This window comes from Primulina huaijiensis, chromosome 11 (assembly GCF_012295235.1).
Source record: "Primulina huaijiensis isolate GDHJ02 chromosome 11, ASM1229523v2, whole genome shotgun sequence".
Taxonomy (NCBI): Eukaryota; Viridiplantae; Streptophyta; class Magnoliopsida; order Lamiales; family Gesneriaceae; genus Primulina; species Primulina huaijiensis.
In genome coordinates, this window is record NC_133316.1 from 22,765,993 (window position 1) to 22,785,592 (window position 19,600).

The following is a 19,600-nucleotide window of genomic DNA, read 5'->3' on the forward strand; positions in this document are numbered from 1 at the left end:
GGACAACACAAAGAATGATTAGCTTAAAAACTATGTAATAATAATTAAACAAGTAACCAACCATTTGGCTGTCTATTTCATTAAAAAATCATGATGTTTGAGTTTAATTTTGCTGTTGTCAAAAATGTAATTTTAATCTTTAGAGTAAAAAAAAACATTCTCAAACCTAAACACAATAATTGCCAATTGTGTTTTCCAGTTTTCATAACTTTTTTTATCAAATAATTATCAAACAATCTATTTTTCTAGCCCTTAGGTTTAATTTTTAATTAATTGTCATTTTAATAAATATCTACTTTATGAAATATAGAAAAATTTAGTAAAATGGTACAAATCAACCGAATTCGATACCCTTGATGAATTCAGATAAAATATTTGAAGTCATCATCCATAAGACTAATTAATTAACATGATATAAACTTTTAAGAACAATCAAATGAATTCACAAAATCAATTATATATATTAAATAAAATGGTACAGGAATTATCAAATAAATGCTCACAATAAGTTATCTAATTCTCATTATAAATATTCGAAATATAACAAATAAAACAAATTATATTATATAAAATGGGATTATATAAAATGATATAAATCCTATCGCACCGGTGTTAATTAGAACATCTATTTCAAATCGCATCTGCTTAAAAAGTGCATTAATATAGTGAACGTGAACAAAGGCACAAACACATAGGCAAATACTTAATAAAATTGCAACAGATTCAAAAATTTTGACGAGTGAACAAATACATGTTAGGCAAATCAAAATTGACGAATGAATATAATTTAGAGTACATTAAAATGAATCCATCTAGTCTATTCAAACGCAACTGAAGTAATGCATAGAGTTCGATTGTAAAGAAAGCAAAAGGTAACAGATAGCAGTCTTCTTAAAAATCATCTTCCCCCTGTGTGAACCATAACCATGAAAGACAATTACCAAACCCAACCAATCAAAAAGAAAACCAAGAGCATTACCGATTGTTTCCAGAAAAATGCTCTGCATGCTCAGCAGGAGTATATCAAAGCTTTTCAGCCATCAAATCTCTCGAAGAAGTACAAGTATCCCATGTCGATAGGTAGATCCTGAGAAACCCCAACTTTCTCATCATTGAAAATCACCCATCTCCCGTCTTTGTAGATATGAGCAACATAATGCCCACAATGAGTAGATGTGCCGATGTGGCTCACAAACCCAAGTAGCCGGTATCCTGGACAAGAAACAGAAACACTTTAGCACAAAATACTAGAATGTCTACTATTAAACATAAAAGACGCTTAGGCTCTGATACACAAATATCACCATGGTGAGATCACAAGTGTAGAAAACTTGTCGTTTCACAGATTGGTGAAAAACATTAAATGGACGCCTGATTAAAATTCAACCATGTTTTTCGTCCATTTCCACGGTTCTTTTTTTTTTGGGATAAAAAACGATATTCTATTAAATATTTAAAGGCTTTTAATTACAATAAGCGGAATACAATTTTGATACAGCAGAATTAAAAAAAAAAAAAACGGATTAATGATCTAGTCACGACAAAATGCTAAACAAACCCTAACCATATAAAAAAATACACAAAAGCTCGTTCTTTCATTAAATCTGAGATTGAGACATTCTCAAACTCTACATGAGATCCGATCCAAGTAGATATTTGAATCTTGATATTTTCCTGGCATTCTTCACCCGTGTCTTCTATGTTCTAAAAAATTCTTCTATTTCTCTCTAATCAGACTGATTGACACATGCAATGAACTACTACTCTCCAAAAAATTATGTCTCTCTTATCAAGAAGCTGTTCAAGATCCGTAATGAATAAATGTTGCGTCGATCTTGGCACCACCCAAACCAATCTCGATTATTCCAAAGCCCTAGCCCAAAATCCACTCGTGAATGTACAATGAATCAACATGTGGTCATGCGTCCCCCTCTCTTTCCGACACAACACACAACAGAGCACACGTGAGTCATCTCTTTTGCATCATCTCCGATGTCGATAACTTACCTAGAACCTCCGTCCGCGAAAATAGTTAAATCTTTGTTAGAATCAGAACCTTCCAAAAAACATTAAAAAAGAGAAAAGCAGTAAAGCGACAATTCGAAAAGAAAGATTCAAAAAATGACTTAACTGAACAGAGACCTAATGAATCCCCCACAATCGGACATCAACTAGCCCTTCAATCCCCTCTACATTTCTTAATTAAATAGTTGACTGATAAAAAAAAAAAAAAAATCCTCTCTACAAATCCTAATAATGAACTCAACTCTTCTAACTCCTCATCCCTCAAAGCCTTCCGAAAATGCAAGTCCCATGAATGGGAAGAGGACGAGTTCTCAAACAATACAAAATAAGATTAGGAATATTACCGAAGAAAGCTGAAATAAAGACGGATACCAAAAATCTGATATGATCCTCCTTGACCAAAAAAAAGTGTCATTCGCAAACTGAATATGAGATATTTCTACCTTATCTCGACCCACCTCCAAAAGATAACTTATCTTTACCTTATGTCTCCATTTCCAAGGTTCTGGAACACAAAAGATACACAGATCCTAATCCAATACACTAGGAGTTGGTAAAAGTATCCTATAGTCGTGTATGGCAAGCTCGAATCAGGTAAGCAGACATAAAGTCCAGTTTAGATCACTAACAAGTATCAGAAACATAGTTACTTTAAGCATAAGCAGAAGCATTGGTGAGAATCTAGTAAGAAAACATCAACAGAACGGATTATAAATTCCTAAAGGACTTTGGAACTAACTTCCTTTTCCATCAGGTAGCGCATCATCAGCCACAGAGCCACTGCTACTTGGTGTAGTTTCCATATTTGACAAACCAGGAGGCGGATTAAATATCCATTCAGTCGCCTTTTCAATATCACCACCCTGCAAATTATTATTGAGGGCGTTACATGAAAGCACCACCCCTATAATCTATCCCGAAAATTTTTAGGCTAATAGTATTTCACCGTTTCCTGCAGTGCCTTCCAAGCAACTTCTTCCTCAATACCAAATGATACTAAAGTATCAAGTTTTGACTGGTCAACATGTAGAGAACTCTTCTGCTCTTTTATGATAGGTTCATCAATATCTTGAAGAAAAAAATCATATTAATTTGTGTAGAACATACGAAGGGAAACTCTGAAGATCCAATTTTGAAGAGGAATACCTGGGTCATTCATATGATCAAACAGCCAATTTGTTGCTGCTTCCACTCCAGCATTGGAGGTATTGATGGCAGCCTTTTGACAATGAAGATAATTAAATCCCATCAACACCAGTTGGGAAATAATGTATTCATCAGCCTTCACTACATCATCCGAAGAAGCTGCACATTTAGACAGAGGTTGAAAACAGCAGCAGTTTTAAGGAGTATAGTGGGACAAAAAACGGCTAATGAAACAAGTCATTCTTTTTCCAAATTCTTGTTAAGTATTATGATGACCTTGTAACAATTGGGAATATTATTAATCATCCTTAGTAAGAAAAGACTGACCAAAACAACGATGAGTTCTCACAATGGCAAGTCATCTATCCTTAACATGCATGCTTATAAAACAATTACAAAAGAATCAAACAAAGGTCTCCATTAGAGTTTCTCGCCTTGAGTGATCTATTAAGACAACTAGATGATACACACATGATATACAAGTAGTCATTCTTTTTCCAAATTGTTGTTAAGTATTGATGATGCCTTTGGTTTTGCTCCTTCGCAACGCAGCCGAGGCTTCTTTACAATCTAATTTTATGGGGTGATGCCACTGACACAATAAAGGACCAGGCATTCAACAAATCAGAAAAAGGATAACAACAAGTTCCATTAATGACAAGCTTAAGGGAAATTGACTAATGCTAAATTTGTTACGCCGAGTAACTGCAAAATTTTAATGCATCCAGATTTTTTCACTGTTCCAACCCCATCAAAATCTAGTAATGAATAAAGAAAGGCATTTAACAAAAAATTATAAAATCAACATATTACAGGAGGCATTCGATGGGAAAAATGATGAAATGACATACCATTATCTGGTAACAATTCTTCCCCAGGCCGAAGACCTTTGCTGCGCATATGACTAATGTCTACTATATCTGGAATGTCTATATAGACATCTATGAAATCAATCCAAAAAGAGTCACCCACCATTACCAATCAACTGCTTTTTTTAGCAAATGAACGAAGATAACGACTGCATACCTAGTTTTTTTGGTACCCACCCCTCCTCGAGGACAAATTTTCTCATGTGCAATACCAAATAATCAGGAAATGAAGTCAGACCTGCAGTTCTGCAGCGACAATAGATGTACAGAGTGATAAAAAGCCAAATATTCAGCCTGAAGACTTGAATTTAGGCAACAGAAAACATAATTATATTACTTTTACAAGGGAAAATAAAAGGAGAGGAGAAACTCACTTAATCGCAGTTGTCTTAGCATCTAAGGCTGTGCTGTAAAAGTCATTTAACTCCTCAGGAGCAGAGAAACAATCCAGACAATCCATCAATGAGACCCTTGGGCGAGGGTGAACAATTTCATCAGACGACCTGCCAGAGCATTGCATCTTCAGCAAGTAATATAATGAATATGATCATAGAGGTGCTTGGGAGAATTCAAACTCACAGCTCCTTTCCCATAGCATCCTTCACAGCTTCAAAATTTTGGAGTTCTTCTGGAATTTTAAGCAACATGATGTTTGAATAATGGATATATTATTTGAAAAATGACATTAAATTAGACTTATGAAAATGAAATAAGCTTACTTTTGTTTGTAGCTTTGTGGAGCGGAATGTTTAGAGAAAGAATATAATCATTTCTTCTATTATAGGTAACCTTGCCCGAGCTGCACTGCAATCGCTCTTCAACACCAAACTTGAAACTCTTTGAAGGATCGAAGTTTGGGTTCCCAGTGTTAATCCGCTCAACTTGGTCAATAAAATGCAGGAAGAACTCTAAAGCATCCTAGACATAAATTTTCGTCCATCATCTATACTGTACAACAAATGCAACTATAACAGACAAAATGACAGAAGAAACATCACAAATCAACGTTTTAAGCGGAATACAAGAATTTCCATACAAGAATTCTCTAAAACCACCGATAAGTAGCTGTCAGTCAACTATGCTTCATAATACAAGACATAAAAAGGCATTTATAAAAAATTCATTACCCCTGAACCTATGAAAAGATTCACCAACAAGATATTCCAACAATTTATAAAAAGTATCAGTCCATATGCACTCAAAACCTACCTGTCAAGCTGTGTATGCACTTTCACCTCAAAATAGATTAACTTAACAATAATGTTTAACCTAGTAAACAACCTGTTGTCTCATAGTTGAGAATTCGGGATGTTTTGCAGCAATAACGGACTTGAACATACGAGGAGAAATTCCGACTTGTTTCTGGAAGATAGACAAACGACCTGAATTAGAGACATAATTCATATAGTGGAAGCAATCAAAGGAACAAAACTCAAATGATGCTTACAACAGATAATGAAGTGTCGTCTGCGTCATCTTTCTGTAGTACAAAATAGCTAACTGTTACCAACAGTAACAACAATAAAGTTTCAATGAATATGACATAACTCACCTTGGTAGCTGGGATGGAATATTTACCAGAAAGTAAGCCATGAGCAAGCTTTGTTCTGCCAAGAAAATGGAGTAGGTTTAATCAATTCATAGTAGAAACAGCAATTTGCTTTCTTCAATATTGCCTGGTACCATCATACAAGAACCTCCTTGCGCCATAAAAGGCACATCCAAGAATTGAAAAGAAGAGCATTAACAGATTTTAGCTCACGAGTTGATAGCAACCATTTTCATATCAATTATCAACCTATAAAGTGACTACACAAACTTAGCTTTTAAGGGTTATAGAATCCACTAAACTTTTGATAGTCATGCTGATCTGTATCCCATCTCCAATCACATCTAATAGACGAGTCATGATTACTTTTCAAGCTAATTTTTTCAACAGAACTGAAACTTTAAAACATTTGATGCATTCAACTTCTAGGAGTTCGTCCATGAAACAGGTAGTTCTGGCCGAGTACATGTATGAATCCAAAAGACACTGGCTACAAGACAATCACACTCAAATAGCCTTCCCTCCTATGTCTCTCAATATTAAGCTTAAAAAAAACTCTTAAAACATGATTTGCAACTTTGTTTATGTACCAAATAATGTGCATCACCACCTAAAACATCCAGGATGATCGAGTAGTATGTACATAGCGCAACTTCGTAAAATTCTGGCAGGAACTTGCAGGATATAATTTAGTTTCTCCTGTATTTCAAGTACAACTGAATTATGAAATACATTATCCTATCGGTGTGGGAAGGAAGCAGTTTCCAATCATGCATGATATTAATAAGCAAAACAATGGAAAATGGGCAGACCAATTTTCACCAAGTACATGTGAACTAGGATATTCATTATTTTGTTTATGAAGGCTAAATACTTACAATTGCATATTCAAGTCAACAGTTGGATCAGCCGGAGCCATATCAAAAGCTGCTTTCAAACTTTGGTGCTTATAGTATCTAAAAGGAAAACCAAAAAAATAAATAAACAAACAGATACATATAAGATGTGGTGACCAACATTAAGAATAGCTAAATTTCTTCAAGACATTGCAAACAACTAACCGTGAACAGAAACCATGAGTAGAAAATACAACTTGCATAGTTGCAGCCAAGTAACAACTGCAAAGAACAAAGTTTAGGAACCAAGAAGGAAGAAATGGCATGAGATTTCAGCAACTCTACGATAAAAATAATCAACCTGTTGCCCAGATTTACAAGTCCTGTGTAACCCGACCCAGACAGAGGAACAACTTCTTTTCCACTCTCTTGAATGCGGTTCCAGTCAAAATTGGTATTATGATCAAGTTCTGTCTCAGCGGTTGTCATTTCAGTCTACCACAGCAATAAGTCAAATTTATCAAGAAGCAAAAATTAGGATGATGATGCCGATAACAAAACAACTATCACTTGACGATATCTAACGGACCAGATAAATAAATATACAGCATCAACAGAGTCCAAACAAAAGTTGGATATAGAGAGATTATTTCAGAAATCAAAGAGTTAATGATTTAGAGGTTCTGACGGTCTGCTAAAAACAAATTAGTGTAATAACATTCCATTAATAATTATATGCAGATAGCACATCTTTTCTAACATCCGCAATGCCCAGGACAGTTCTAGATTCTGTAAGAATAACAGAAATTTTTGAATAAAATAAAGTTACTCATACCTTTTGCAAGGATGAAAAATCAATACCAAAGTGTTGCATATGTTGTGCTAGAAGTGGGTCTACAACACTTGCATCCTCGTCATAAGAGTAAACATCTGAGCTGCCAAAATTTGAAGTTCATGATTATATTTGAAAATGGTAATGAACATATTAAAGTCGTGATTCATAACAGTCTCTCAAATACATCTGCCACAAAGAGCAGTTATAATTAGTTCTGCAGCTCCGACAACATTCTGATATAATTACAAATAAGAAGAAAATTTTAGATTTTGGGTGAAAATTAGTAGCAAGCATGACAATGAATATGTCTTCATAAATATATCAGAAACCTTTCGTTTGAAAACCATTAAACCGCTCATAGCATGTACTATCAGGAACCTCAATACTTCCGTGGAGGGCCTTGACTGTTAGTCCATCCCCCACCACTGCCACCACTACAAACACAGCGTGCGTACACACCAAAAAAACCAAACTGGTACAAGAAGTATATTGGAATATTAAGTTCTCCTATCTGCTGATTAAATTACTCATTATCCCACCACTGCCACCACTACAAACAAAACATGCATGCACACCAAAAAAACCAAACTGGTACAAGAAGTATATTGGAATATTAAGTTCTTCTATCTGCTGATTAAATTTACTTGTTATCCCACAAATGCACCACAAATAAAGCAGGTACCAAAAGAGGTGACGCCAAACAAACAGGACTTCATTTAGTGAGAAACGGAGGGCATCAGTTTCAAACAAGATAACTTGGCTATGCGGTTGTCGTAAATAATACTCTTATATCACTTACGAGGATTGGGATAACAACAGCATGATAAATCCCCAGGAGGCTACTTATGACAAAGATAATATAGGCATTACCTGTTGCCTCTAGATCAGCGGTTATAGTGCCAAGCTTTACAGCCAATGGATATTTAGTCACGTTGTAATGGTTAACAGCATGGTCGTTACCCCCACTTCCATCCCAATTTCTTCTACCACAAAGGATTGACCCATCTGTTAAATTTAACCAGAGATTTTCAGTCTTATCACACTTCTCACACTTCCAACCAGATGGAGGAACAACAACCCCAATGTCAAGTTGTTTCAAATCCATAGCGTGTTTACTGATGATTTTCGTATCAGTAGTCCAGGCAGCAACCTGCTCTTTCTTTTCTGCACCCGTATTCATGATGACAGAATCAACTGCTAATCTAACCTACAAGACAGATACAAAATATCTGACAACTAAGCTTGCGTATTTCACATCATTCTGTAGATCGTTTACCTAGATGATTATCTGAAGATTTTCATGATACAAAATAACAAGTAAAACATGAAGGGGAAGAAATACCTTTTCTGGCAACTCTACTGATGGGAAAGGAAGGGCCAAATATTCTGGCAAAATAACTATTTCAAAGCTCGGTTCGAATTCTGGGTCGTTATTATCGAATCCTCCTTCGACACCTGCAAATAGAAAATGCAGCTCAAGGAATTGTTTTTCACAATGGTACAACTATAAAGCATACTATTAACAAATACAACAAAGAAAACTCTAGAATCTGCTAGATTCAAGCACTTGATGAGCCAAATACATACTCAGAGCTATCACTGCATGCCCAAAACATTAACAAAACAAGTCAAAAGGGAATTATCTTCAATTATTTGAAATGCACACGCTGTGAAGTAATACAGCATTTAAATTCTGTATAAAAGTTATATTGCATTTCCCCCTTTTGAAGCACATGAGATGTGAAACAAAAGTGAACCGATAATCACATCTTTCTAAGAACCTCATTTCTATGTGTACTCCAGATAACAACGAATAAACTTCAATAAACAATGGTACGACACCCAAAATGAAAGAATTCAGCTTAAGCTGTAACCTAGTTGGGTACCTAAGGCTAGAAGTGTTGGTTTCTTTAAAGGCCTGTCTTCAGAAACAGGCTTCTGAGTTTCCTTGATGTGCAGATAAACAGGGTTTCCACTCTTCTCATAGTTCCAGCCGACATAATCCTTACCAAAAGCAAGAAACGAATTCATATCCACGAACAACCCACCCTCTGATTTCTGGAAAAAGTGAAAACAATATCACATAGTCAAATAATAATTAAAAATAGCTGCACAATTCGTTTACAATATTCCGTGGAGGAGGGGCAAGCAGTGACGCACTCCAGCACTTGTGCGAAACCAATTCTCAATTACGATCCAGAAGTCGGACACAAACAATTAACTAGCAACATCTTACGAACCCTAATTCACAAACATAGCAGCTGAACGTCGAGAAAAAAAAGAGAAAAATCGGTAATAAGAACACAACTCCGCATTTAGAAGCATAGAATCTCTAGTTGCATAAGAAGAATACGATAAGTTGGAAGGAAAAGTAAAGCGAAAACGAGAAAATAAATACCGGAGTATCGTAGGAAATGCAGCATTCCTCCTTGTAGATGCGATTAGTGGGCTCAGGGATCCGAACCCGAGAGAGATACGATCGAAGCAAATCCATAGAACAAATTGCAGCTAAGAGTACAAATTTTCCCTGTCCGATTAGACGGCGAAATGGTGTTGACTAGAGAGTGTGTGTTCGTAATCGTGTATATATATATATATGTATAACTAATTAGCATATTCTTTGCCCTAACCTTGGGAGAAGGAGAAAGAAGAAAAGCAAGAGCAGTCTGGTGCTGTTGGCGTGTTTGTGTTGTTCGTTCGCTCTACTCGCCTGACCAAGATTACATCATCATGATAACTTATCGTTTATATATATAATATATGTGTGTGTGTGTGTGTGTGTGTGTGTGTGTGTGTGAGTGTGAGAGAGAGAGAGATAAGTGCAGTAGGATATTTCCTTAAAATTGATAGCTGGCATTGACAATATATTTAGAATTTTTTTAAAATATACTAACTCCTCAAATATCTCATTTTCAGCATGCCTGCTCGATAAATGTTGTTTAATTAATTAATATTAAACTTAAAATATCAATGAAAAATTTATTACAGTGTGATAATGCGAAATTTTAGCATATATTTTTTGAAAAAATGCAGGAACTAAAAAATTGAACATAATTTTCATATTTGGATGAGAAAATCATCTTTAGAAATCATTACCACACTTGTGTACTACCAGTAATTCCCAAAACAAAAATGTGTTAAAATTAATTGGTTTTTAAAATGACGGGCCACACGGTAATAATAAAGGAAAACCCAATGAAGAATGGGTACTACGATCAAACTTTGAATGGGCCAAGGTCCATTCTAAATGCTCTAAAATATTGGGCTTCATGTTGGACAAGTTTAATTTTTTGGTGCTGCACATCATTATTTTATTTTATTTATTGATAGATTGAACACATTAGTATTTCTGGCAAAAATTGGAGAGAGCAAACACATGTACGGATACGAAGAAAAGTCGACGTTATATTTTTTTTAATATGATCGGATAAAGGCCAGCACCCCCTTTTCTGTCCTTATAATAAAATAAAATCCCATATATGTCTCCTCGGATACGAATTAAATTTAAATTGAGTATCCTCGATCCAGCTCCTCTGCTTAGAGCGGCAAAGCCGGCTTTCCTCTGCCTCTTTCATCCAAATCCACACACTACAAAACACGTCCCTTGGTTTTCTCAGACACCCGTCGCCTAAATATTTGCCACTATTTCTTACAAACCCAGATCTCTTCATTTCCCATTACCGTGTTTTTTAGTACATTAGTTTTTCAATCACCGTTTCTTTCCATTTCTTCTCCCCTTTTATTGGCAAATTAATCTTAATTGCATGGAATGGATCACGTAAAGAGTCGGGGGAGGAGCAAGTTTTTTACGTGTTTTAGCCAAGTTTTAGCTGACGATGACCCCGGCCGTGACTCGGACAGTTCCGTCAGAAGGAAGAACAGGGCTCGCCGGGGTTTCGCCGCAGCGATGAAAGCCGTTTTCTTCAAGGCGTCATCGGTAAGGGTTGAGGGTATATAATTTAGCTTAATTTGTTGACTGTTCTATTTTTGGTTTGATGATTCAATATAATTCTTGGGTTTTGGTCAACTCCATTAATCGGTTTGAAATCTTGATCATCTCTTGTTTATATATAGTTACTCGTTCCTCTCTTTGTCCATCATTAATTGGAAAAATTAGGATTCTGTTTCTTTATTAACGTTATTCGTGGAAATTAATCAACAGGCAAAGAAATCTCGAAGGAAGAAATCCAAGCAAGACCCATTTCGATCAAGCAGTGGCTATTCATCATCGTCAGCAAATGCAAAATTTGTAAATAGTACCAACAAGAATTCCGAGGAACTACTACTGTTACGAGCGAATTCAAACGCTTCTTCAATATTCTCTCCCAGTGTCACAGATTCGTCAAGATCGTCGTCTCGGTCCTCTTCAATTTCATCAAACTCACGCTCTGGATCGGAAAGAATCAAGCGATCCCCATCTTCACTGGATTTCAAGCAAACCTTGAATCCACAACCCGTACTAAAGAGGGATGGTGAAAAATGTGGGTGTACAGTTGGAATGTGCATATTTTTTATCTCTTTGGTCTCTTTGGTTTTTTGGGGGAAGGTTTCTGCCATCGTGACTTGCACTTCAGCATGCCTTCTCTTTGCTCCGGACTGCCGCCCCCATCGGCGGTGCCGGACTGAAAGTGTAGCCAGTAGCATCAACTTATCACTGAACGACGACGTTGACTCGGAGGAGGACAAGAAAAGGGTGATCATGGAAGGGTTGCTGGAAAGGAATCGTCCAAGGATACTGCAGCCATGAATTTCTTGTGTTCGAGATAGAAGACATACTTGGGGGAAAATCATTTTGATCTACTAGAAGCGTACAATTTTTGTTGCTTGAGATGAGATTCTCAATTTCTTGTTTCTCAGTCATCGACCCAGGAGCTAGTTTACCCAAGTCTAATTAATTACGAAAATTAAACTTTTTTATACCATTCACAAATATATACATAGGCAAAAAAAAAAAAAAAGTTTTCTTGGTAACTTGATTCCTCTCTTCATACGTATGTTTAAGTTGTTTGGTTCTTCAATTCCTTGAAAAGAAATTAACCGGTTACGTGCAACAATATCGTAAAATTTTATATTAATCTATACTATTACACCACCTCCGTTTTTATTCAATTTTTCGCCTAAATTACGTTTCGTTTTCTAGCTAGTACATATTAAAGATATATAAAATGATTAATGGTGAAATTTAAGTTATATTATATTTAATTAGTTTGCATAGAATAGGTGTTTTTTTTTACTTGCATTTGAAGAGTTGAAGAAGTTTTTTCACAAGTAATCATCAACTTTTTGACTAGTCGTGAATGCTATCAATTTATTTTATTATTATGTTGCCATTAATTTATCGTATAACAAATTGATTCACGACACACACACATTTTCAGGCTTCCATTTAACGCTTCCATGACATTACCTTGAGCGGTGCAATTTTTTATTTTCATTATTTAAGTCGCATAAATATCTTATCTTAATAATCTGATTATAATATAAGTATAATTTTTAGCCACCAAAAAAAAAAAAAAACATTTGTCTCCTAATTTAATGTTTTGGCCGTATTATTAAATTTTCTCGATAAGTCTCTATCTGAATCAAGTCCAGTAAGGTTCACATTTTTTGCAAGAAAAAATTGGATGTTGAAAATTTGACAAGTTCTCACTCGTATACTTTTCAACCTTTCAGGTGGCTAGCTCCTTGATGAGGCCCTTTTTTGGTAATACGAATTATACTTGCTCAATTAGCATGATTCAAATTAATAATATATGATAAAAATAATAATATTATTTTATTGATTGTTTAAATAGAAGATTTCGTCTATAAGAGTTTTTGTGTAAAATATTTTAGTATAAAAATTTGATTATTCTGCTCACCGATTAAGTTCTCAAATTTTAAATACATTGAATATATACGTGAGTCATGATTCGGATGATAAAAATAATTAAATAATATAAATTATGATTGGTTGCAAAATGTGAATCCAAACACGACATGAATGCACAAGATAATCATATATTGTCCTTTTATACATCAATGCAGCCTTTTGTCTACGTATGCCACTGTATCCGCAATGAAAAAATCAATTAAAAGCGTCAAATAAAGAACAAATTAAAATGACATGGAAAAATAATTTTTCGCGTTACCGTACCCAGAATCGGTTCTGAAAGATATTTAATGAATCGGTGGTCGTAAAAAATTATTTATTATTATCCTCGAATTATAGATAAGTCGCCACTATTAGCAGACTTTGCTCAAACACAAAATTAAGATGTCATCAGTTATTTTTATAGGTGAAGATAAGGAAGTAGTTAATTAATCTTAATCTTAACAAATGTACCAAATAGTAGAATATTGAGCCTCAGGCCCTCGCGCTTAAGAGGTTATAATACCTTGCAACTAAACTTGCATGGCGTTGAAGTTTAGTCTCTACTTCTTGACTTTATTATTGTTTTCGCCGCACCAAAGCAATTTCCGCATGCTTGCTTGCTTCTTTTTTTTCACTCCTTTTCTTTATTTCTTTTTAATCCTACCAGCTTCAAATCGAATTAATACACATCTAATATTTTTTAAAAAAATAATAATTAGACCAACTCCATTGAATGGAGGGTGACGACAAGATAAATATTCTTTTTTGGGTGTTTATAACAAAATTAAAAAATGTAAAACCTAAAAATTAGACATAATCGATTCAAAAAAATATAAATAATTTCTAATCATACGAGTTGGATATTTATATATATATATATGTGTTTGATGTTTGATTAATTTTTAAAACTTGGAGTTGCACTGAAATATTATATGTTGACGAGGGATCTAGGTCTTGTTTTTGGTTTGGTGCATATATTCAATAGGAAAATCAATACTTGTGATAGGATGGAAGTAAAAATAAAATAAATTGCGGGAGAAAATACACTCTGCATTATAATATTTATGAAAAGCATTGAAATGCATCTCCAAAATAAAAATGCTAGAGAGCAGAGGATCGAGTCGTAACGTCCTATTACATTTATTTTGTGTGTTGTACGTAGTGTCTTCCAACGTGCAACTACCTGTATTTATAGGTTTTTTAGCTTGACAAACAAGAATCTCACTTTATCATCTCGAATTGTGGATACACTTATTTTGATATATCAAATCTCTCCATATAAAATAATATATTTTGGATTTCTATATTAGACAAATCTAATCTTTTAATTATGATATATATAAAATAAACATAAAAAATATCATAATATATATTTAATATATATCTCCCACTCATACACATTTGAGTAAGTGAAACCACTCGTTTCAACCTATTCTCTAGCATTATGACACATTATTTCATATAGGGAAAAAAGTACTGTGCGACCGAGCGAGAAAATGAACTTTTGAGGAGAGTTAAGTCATTACCAAACTAATATAAGTCATCAACTCAAAAACTTGATGTGTACCCCAAGTTACGTAGTCGCGCCCAATCAAGCACCTCTGATCTCTCCATGGTAAAGCATGCTTGAATTCTCGAGATTATATATATAAATATGTGCTTATAACTATGTCAAATCTTTTATTTTCGACTTAGTCGGCGTGTCTATGATCCATTCCAACTAAACTTTTTCTCGGTCTACATGTATATTAGCTTGGACTTGAAAGCTTTCTTAATTAACCATGCTCCGACAGGCTGAATCAAACATGACCATTGGATATATGCTATCAATCTTACACCTCATGAGTCATATATGACATAGTCCAGAGCCCAAAGGGCACAAACAAAATGTAATAAGGGCAGACAATGACGAAAGATTGACGAAACATGGAATAATTCGTCATTATCCTTGTTTGGTAGTAGATCACATGCAGATGCATGCATTCTATGATGGAGCTCCCACTCAAGTTTGGGCATGTCACGCTCTAAAAATCATATGAACCTTAGTTATGTGGCTACTTAGAGTGTTTAATCTACAAACTGAGAGACCAAATCTTCCAACAATTCGCATATTCGGCTATAAAACAGAATTTTATGAAGTTTGGATAAACTTCATAAGCAATCATGGCAGATCTCATCCTATACATATGCTATGGTGACTATAAAATATATATTATTCCACGTTCATAACACTGAGGGATCGCTTGCACCAACATGGGTGATGCGCACTATATTTCAAAGTCTCATCTCACTCGCTATTTCAGCACCAGCACTACAAAAAAACGGATGGAATAGCGACGGTTTTTGATTAACCGTTGCTACTATAGCGACGGTTTTTGATCAAAACGACGGTTTTTAAAAAACCGTCGCTTTCAAATGTTAGCGACAGTTTATGAAAAACCGTCGCTATAATAGCGACGGTTTGAACAACCGTCGCTAATATAGCGACCGTTTTTGTAAACTGTCGCTATAATAGCGACGGTTTATCAAAAACAGTCGCTATTATAGCGACGGTTTTACAACAACAGTCGCTATATTCGCGATGGTTTAATAATACAGTCGCTATTTTGTGCGACGGTATTATAAAAAACCGTCGCATTATTTTGCGACTGTTTATTTTAATCCGTCGCCCAAGGCGACGGTTTATTTTACCCGTCGCCAATAGCGACTGTTGGGCCGGTTTGTCAAAAACTGTCGCTAATGGCGACAGGTTTTTCGACTACCGTCGCTATGATTCTTTATATACCGAAGTTCGCGAACAAATTACAGCGATTTTCGCCTTTTCGGATTTTTTTACTTTTTAGCGGAATTCTATCAATTTTTTCTCATTTTCGGTTTTTTTACTTTGTACTAACATTTTTGGTATTAATTTCGTAGATTTGCTCGTCGATGTAATCTTTCAGCGTTACGTAGATCTGCATATCTTCGTGCAAGTAAGATTTTTAAAGTTTTTTTTTATCGAAAATTTAATATTTATTTTAAAATTTGTGGTGTATCGTATTTATGAAATTTTGCGTACTATTTTGATGACTTTTAATTTTTTTACAGTTTTTATATAGCGACGGTATTTCGAAAAACCGTCGCTTAATATAGCGACGGTTTTTTCAAACAACGTCGCTTAGTATAGCGACGGAGTTTTATAAACTGTTGCTTTCATTTAGTGACGGTTATGTAAAACCGTCGCTTAATATTAGCGACGGTTTATAGTTAACCCGTCACTCAATTAGCGACGATTTTGTTCAAGTAAACCGTCGCTACATGCGACGGTTTTTGAGAAACCGTCGCTGCAAAATAGCGATGCGGCCTCCTGTTACGGTTTTCCAGAATCGTCGCTAGAACCGTCGCTTAACCTTTTTAGCGACGGTTTTAACCGTCGCTAACCCCGTTTTTTTTTTTTGTAGTGCAGGGTGATTGCTCTTTTAAGTCAATTAAAGTCTGATGACATTCACATATGAGCACAATACTTTCATGGTACCGAAAAAATTATAAAATGATAAATTTATTGATAAATCATTAATTGATAAAAGTGATAATACACGTCATAAATATATCATATTAAGTCTCATACTACTAACATGCTTAAGAAATAAGTTTCTCTGCAATGACTTGGTAAAGAGAGGGAACAACAACCATGTTGACTGTAGAAATTTTGTTAGAAGGGATTTCTAGAGCCGGGGGGACGCTCGAACTTGATGCCCTAGAAGCTCCTGCGAGAGTGCTTGCTTGGATCAAGTCCCGTAGCTGCTTTTCTTGCAGATTTTAGGGATTCAAAGTTTATTATCTAGGCTTCGATTAGCATCCTTGCTCGGTTGAGCAAGCCTAAAATCCCTACTTTAAAAGTTCTAATAAAACAAACATGAAGCATAACATAATTGTTCAAATGAAGTTACTGTTGACTCACTGCTTAAAGAGAATAAAAGAGGGACAGACTGATAGAGGATACCCGGAATAAAGAAAAGAAGGGCCGGATGGGCTCATTCAAAGTAAAATCAAGAGGAGGGGCTCCTTCTTTGTGACTGGTGAATTCTAAACCTGGAGCATGATAAGGGCAACACTCTCCCTAATAAAGTGAAACTTAGTATCGATGTGCTTATTCTTTCCATGATATTTTGGGTCCTTCGTATACGCAACAAAGACAATGTTATCACAATAAATGATAAATATTGCATCATTTGTGTGCGCAGTCACTCAAAGACTGAAGAAATCTCCTTAACAAGATGGATTATCGTACAGCATATGTGCAAATATGTTCTCGGCTTCCATAGTGGACAAAGCGAAACAAGGTTGATTCTTGCTACACCAAGTTATAGCAGCGCCTCCTAGCAAAAATACATATCCAGAAGTGAATTTACGCTCGTCTTTATCCGCTGTACCATCAGCATAACTGTATCTCACCAGCTTCAAATTACCTTCTTGGTAGCATAATTCTAAGTCAGTTGTGATATCTAAGTATAATCTTCACAGTCATCCAAAGGCTAGGTCTGCTCAAGTACACATCACGGCATAATATGGAATTGGCTAGAAAGTACCCAACAACATTTAAGATAATACACTAACATGTTTTATGAAGATATTATATTGATCTTGTAATCTGAAAAGCGACGAATATCTTAAAAGTAAGAGCATGGTCTCCAATGGTCCCCGGACTATGACCTGGTTCCAATTAGGGTGGGGATGGAGAATCTTTTACTCGTACGAGGAGAAAATTAAAGATTGTGGCGGCGACTGGGAAAAGGAACGGTTTGTAGGCCAAAGGTGGGTCCGGTCCATCTGGCTTCTGCGAGGGAAGCTAGCTAGAGCTTACATGCAAAAGCAACGGGTCTCAAATAATTTAATTTTTGTTACATCAAATAAAAATGCAATTTATTATTCAATTCTGTAAAAAAAAACAATTATTAAACATGTTTCTCCATTTACGCACGATTAATTATGTCAATAACTATAAGAATAACAACTTTTTATCCAATGCAGACCCAAATACCGTTTTTTAAGTTAGGAAAGAACAAATGCCTTTTACAAAAAAGGGTAATTAATATATTTCCAAAAAAGGACAAATAGACATGTAGAATACCTATCAACCAAACTTTTAAAGGGATATTTGAACAAATAATATGTCACGGTCCAGCCCACTTGTGATATTGTCCTCTTTGGTCCGAGGTCTCACGGCTTTAAAAAACGTCACAACATGGGGCGCCCACTCAACATTGGCTCTGATACCAAATGTCACGGTCCAGCCCACTTGTGATATTGTCCGCTTTGGCCCGAGGCCTCAATGCTTTAAAACGAGTTTTAAAGCCGTGAGGCCTCTAGTCAAAGTGGACAATATCACAAGTGGACTAGGCCATGATGTAACGCCCCAGATTCGACGACTGTCCTCACTGTACCAAGACGAGTCTTTCCAGCGTGCTTATATCCTCACTCACACGCACCCTAGGAAACTTCCCAAGAGGTCAGCCATCTCAGAATTGCCCCAAGTCAAGCACGCTTAACTTTGGGGCTTTTATGTGATGAGCTACCGAAAAGAAGATGCACCTTCGTGGTATGAGCAGTACATATCAAATCTTTTAATCCCTCTTCAACTGTACAGTCCATTACATTGAACAGTCTCGGAATCTCTCTCTTTCCCGTGTAAGATCGGTTTATTCATGTTCCCTCCGCCTAGAAACCTGCCAGGAGCCGTTCATTGTCCGTGCAACCTCATGGCACCGGCGATCACCTCCAGCCCTCTTCGGCCCCGAGCCTCACACGTGACATAATAATTCATATATAATATGTTCGTAGACAACTTAACTAGTGTAATTGCATACCATAAAATTAATTAAAGCCCAAGAAATTCAAAGAAGATTATATAGTTCACACTTTTAACAAATTTGGACCACCTTAGTTATTGTACAAGAACTTCGGATCTCATTCACATGGATGTGCTCAGCTTTTGTTTTGTCGAGCAAGAAATGTTACTTTGCAGACATTTTTACTTAAAAGATGTTGAGTTATAAGGAATTAAACATACTTAATAGACTGTATCTATATTCTAGTTGTAGTTATTAAAATATATGTGTTACCAATAATATTTATGATTATTAAACGTTAGAATTATTTCGTGATATACATACNGATTGTTTTTATGTGTTGCTTTAAATGTACACACATCCAATAGCAAACTTGGAAACAGAAAACCCCCAAAACTAGTAACAATAAGTTGGACCTTGCAAACTCAGGCCTATTCTATAGGGCTCATACCTTTTGCTGTCCTAAGAACGTCAGGATTCTCCGCCCAAGAAGAAAATAATTACTATATATAATTTCAATAAGGAAAAAATTGATTAGTAAATTAAGGGAAATTTCTGGAAATTAAAAAAAAAACATTTAACACCAATTCAATCAGTAATTTTTCGGACTAACCGCTTGTGAAATCAAAGTAGCTATTGGTACATATCTCATATATAT

General features: G+C 35.5%; 2 protein-coding genes across 3 annotated transcripts; one reads left to right on the plus strand and one right to left on the minus strand.

The window, feature by feature from the left end:
• Positions 1–690: 690 nt before the first annotated feature.
• LOC140987915 (ubiquitin carboxyl-terminal hydrolase 14) lies at positions 691–9,988 on the minus strand. Of its 2 annotated transcripts, none has more exons than XM_073456664.1 (21): positions 9,891–9,988; positions 9,659–9,787; positions 9,147–9,318; positions 8,603–8,715; positions 8,131–8,467; positions 7,261–7,355; positions 6,787–6,920; positions 6,651–6,707; positions 6,468–6,545; positions 5,593–5,647; positions 5,488–5,520; positions 5,322–5,402; positions 4,760–4,958; positions 4,620–4,668; positions 4,415–4,543; positions 4,198–4,286; positions 4,023–4,112; positions 3,172–3,330; positions 2,972–3,093; positions 2,765–2,888; positions 691–1,212 (listed from the first exon to the last, which is right to left on the minus strand). In XM_073456664.1, the coding sequence occupies exons 2-21, from the start codon at positions 9,752–9,754 to the stop codon at positions 1,034–1,036; spliced, it is 2,391 nt and encodes a 796-aa protein (XP_073312765.1). In that variant the 5' UTR covers positions 9,755–9,787; positions 9,891–9,988; the 3' UTR covers positions 691–1,033. The 2 variants fall into 2 exon arrangements, with proteins under 2 accessions (XP_073312765.1, XP_073312766.1); XM_073456665.1 differs by having other exon boundaries at positions 9,659–9,768; positions 9,891–9,969.
• Positions 9,989–10,721: 733 nt separating this feature from the next.
• LOC140988208 (uncharacterized) lies at positions 10,722–12,116 on the plus strand. The gene is made up of 2 exons (XM_073457198.1): positions 10,722–11,197; positions 11,423–12,116. The coding sequence occupies exons 1-2, from the start codon at positions 11,030–11,032 to the stop codon at positions 12,005–12,007; spliced, it is 753 nt and encodes a 250-aa protein (XP_073313299.1). The 5' UTR covers positions 10,722–11,029; the 3' UTR covers positions 12,008–12,116.
• Positions 12,117–19,600: the final 7,484 nt, after the last annotated feature.

Excerpts from the sequence above, each read along its gene's own strand:
- LOC140987915 (XM_073456664.1), bottom strand. The coding sequence starts at position 9,754 with ATGGATTTGCTTCGATCGTATCTCTCTCGGGTTCGGATCCCTGAGCCC. Across the intron at positions 4,287-4,414 it reads GCTAAGACAACTGCGATTAA|AACTGCAGGTCTGACTTCAT; the intron begins GTGAGTTTCTCC and ends TTGTCGCTGCAG. Across the intron at positions 2,889-2,971 it reads GGAAGGCACTGCAGGAAACG|GGTGGTGATATTGAAAAGGC; the intron begins GTGAAATACTAT and ends AATAATTTGCAG.
- LOC140988208 (XM_073457198.1), top strand. The coding sequence starts at position 11,030 with ATGGATCACGTAAAGAGTCGGGGGAGGAGCAAGTTTTTTACGTGTTTT. Across the intron at positions 11,198-11,422 it reads TTTTCTTCAAGGCGTCATCG|GCAAAGAAATCTCGAAGGAA; the intron begins GTAAGGGTTGAG and ends ATTAATCAACAG.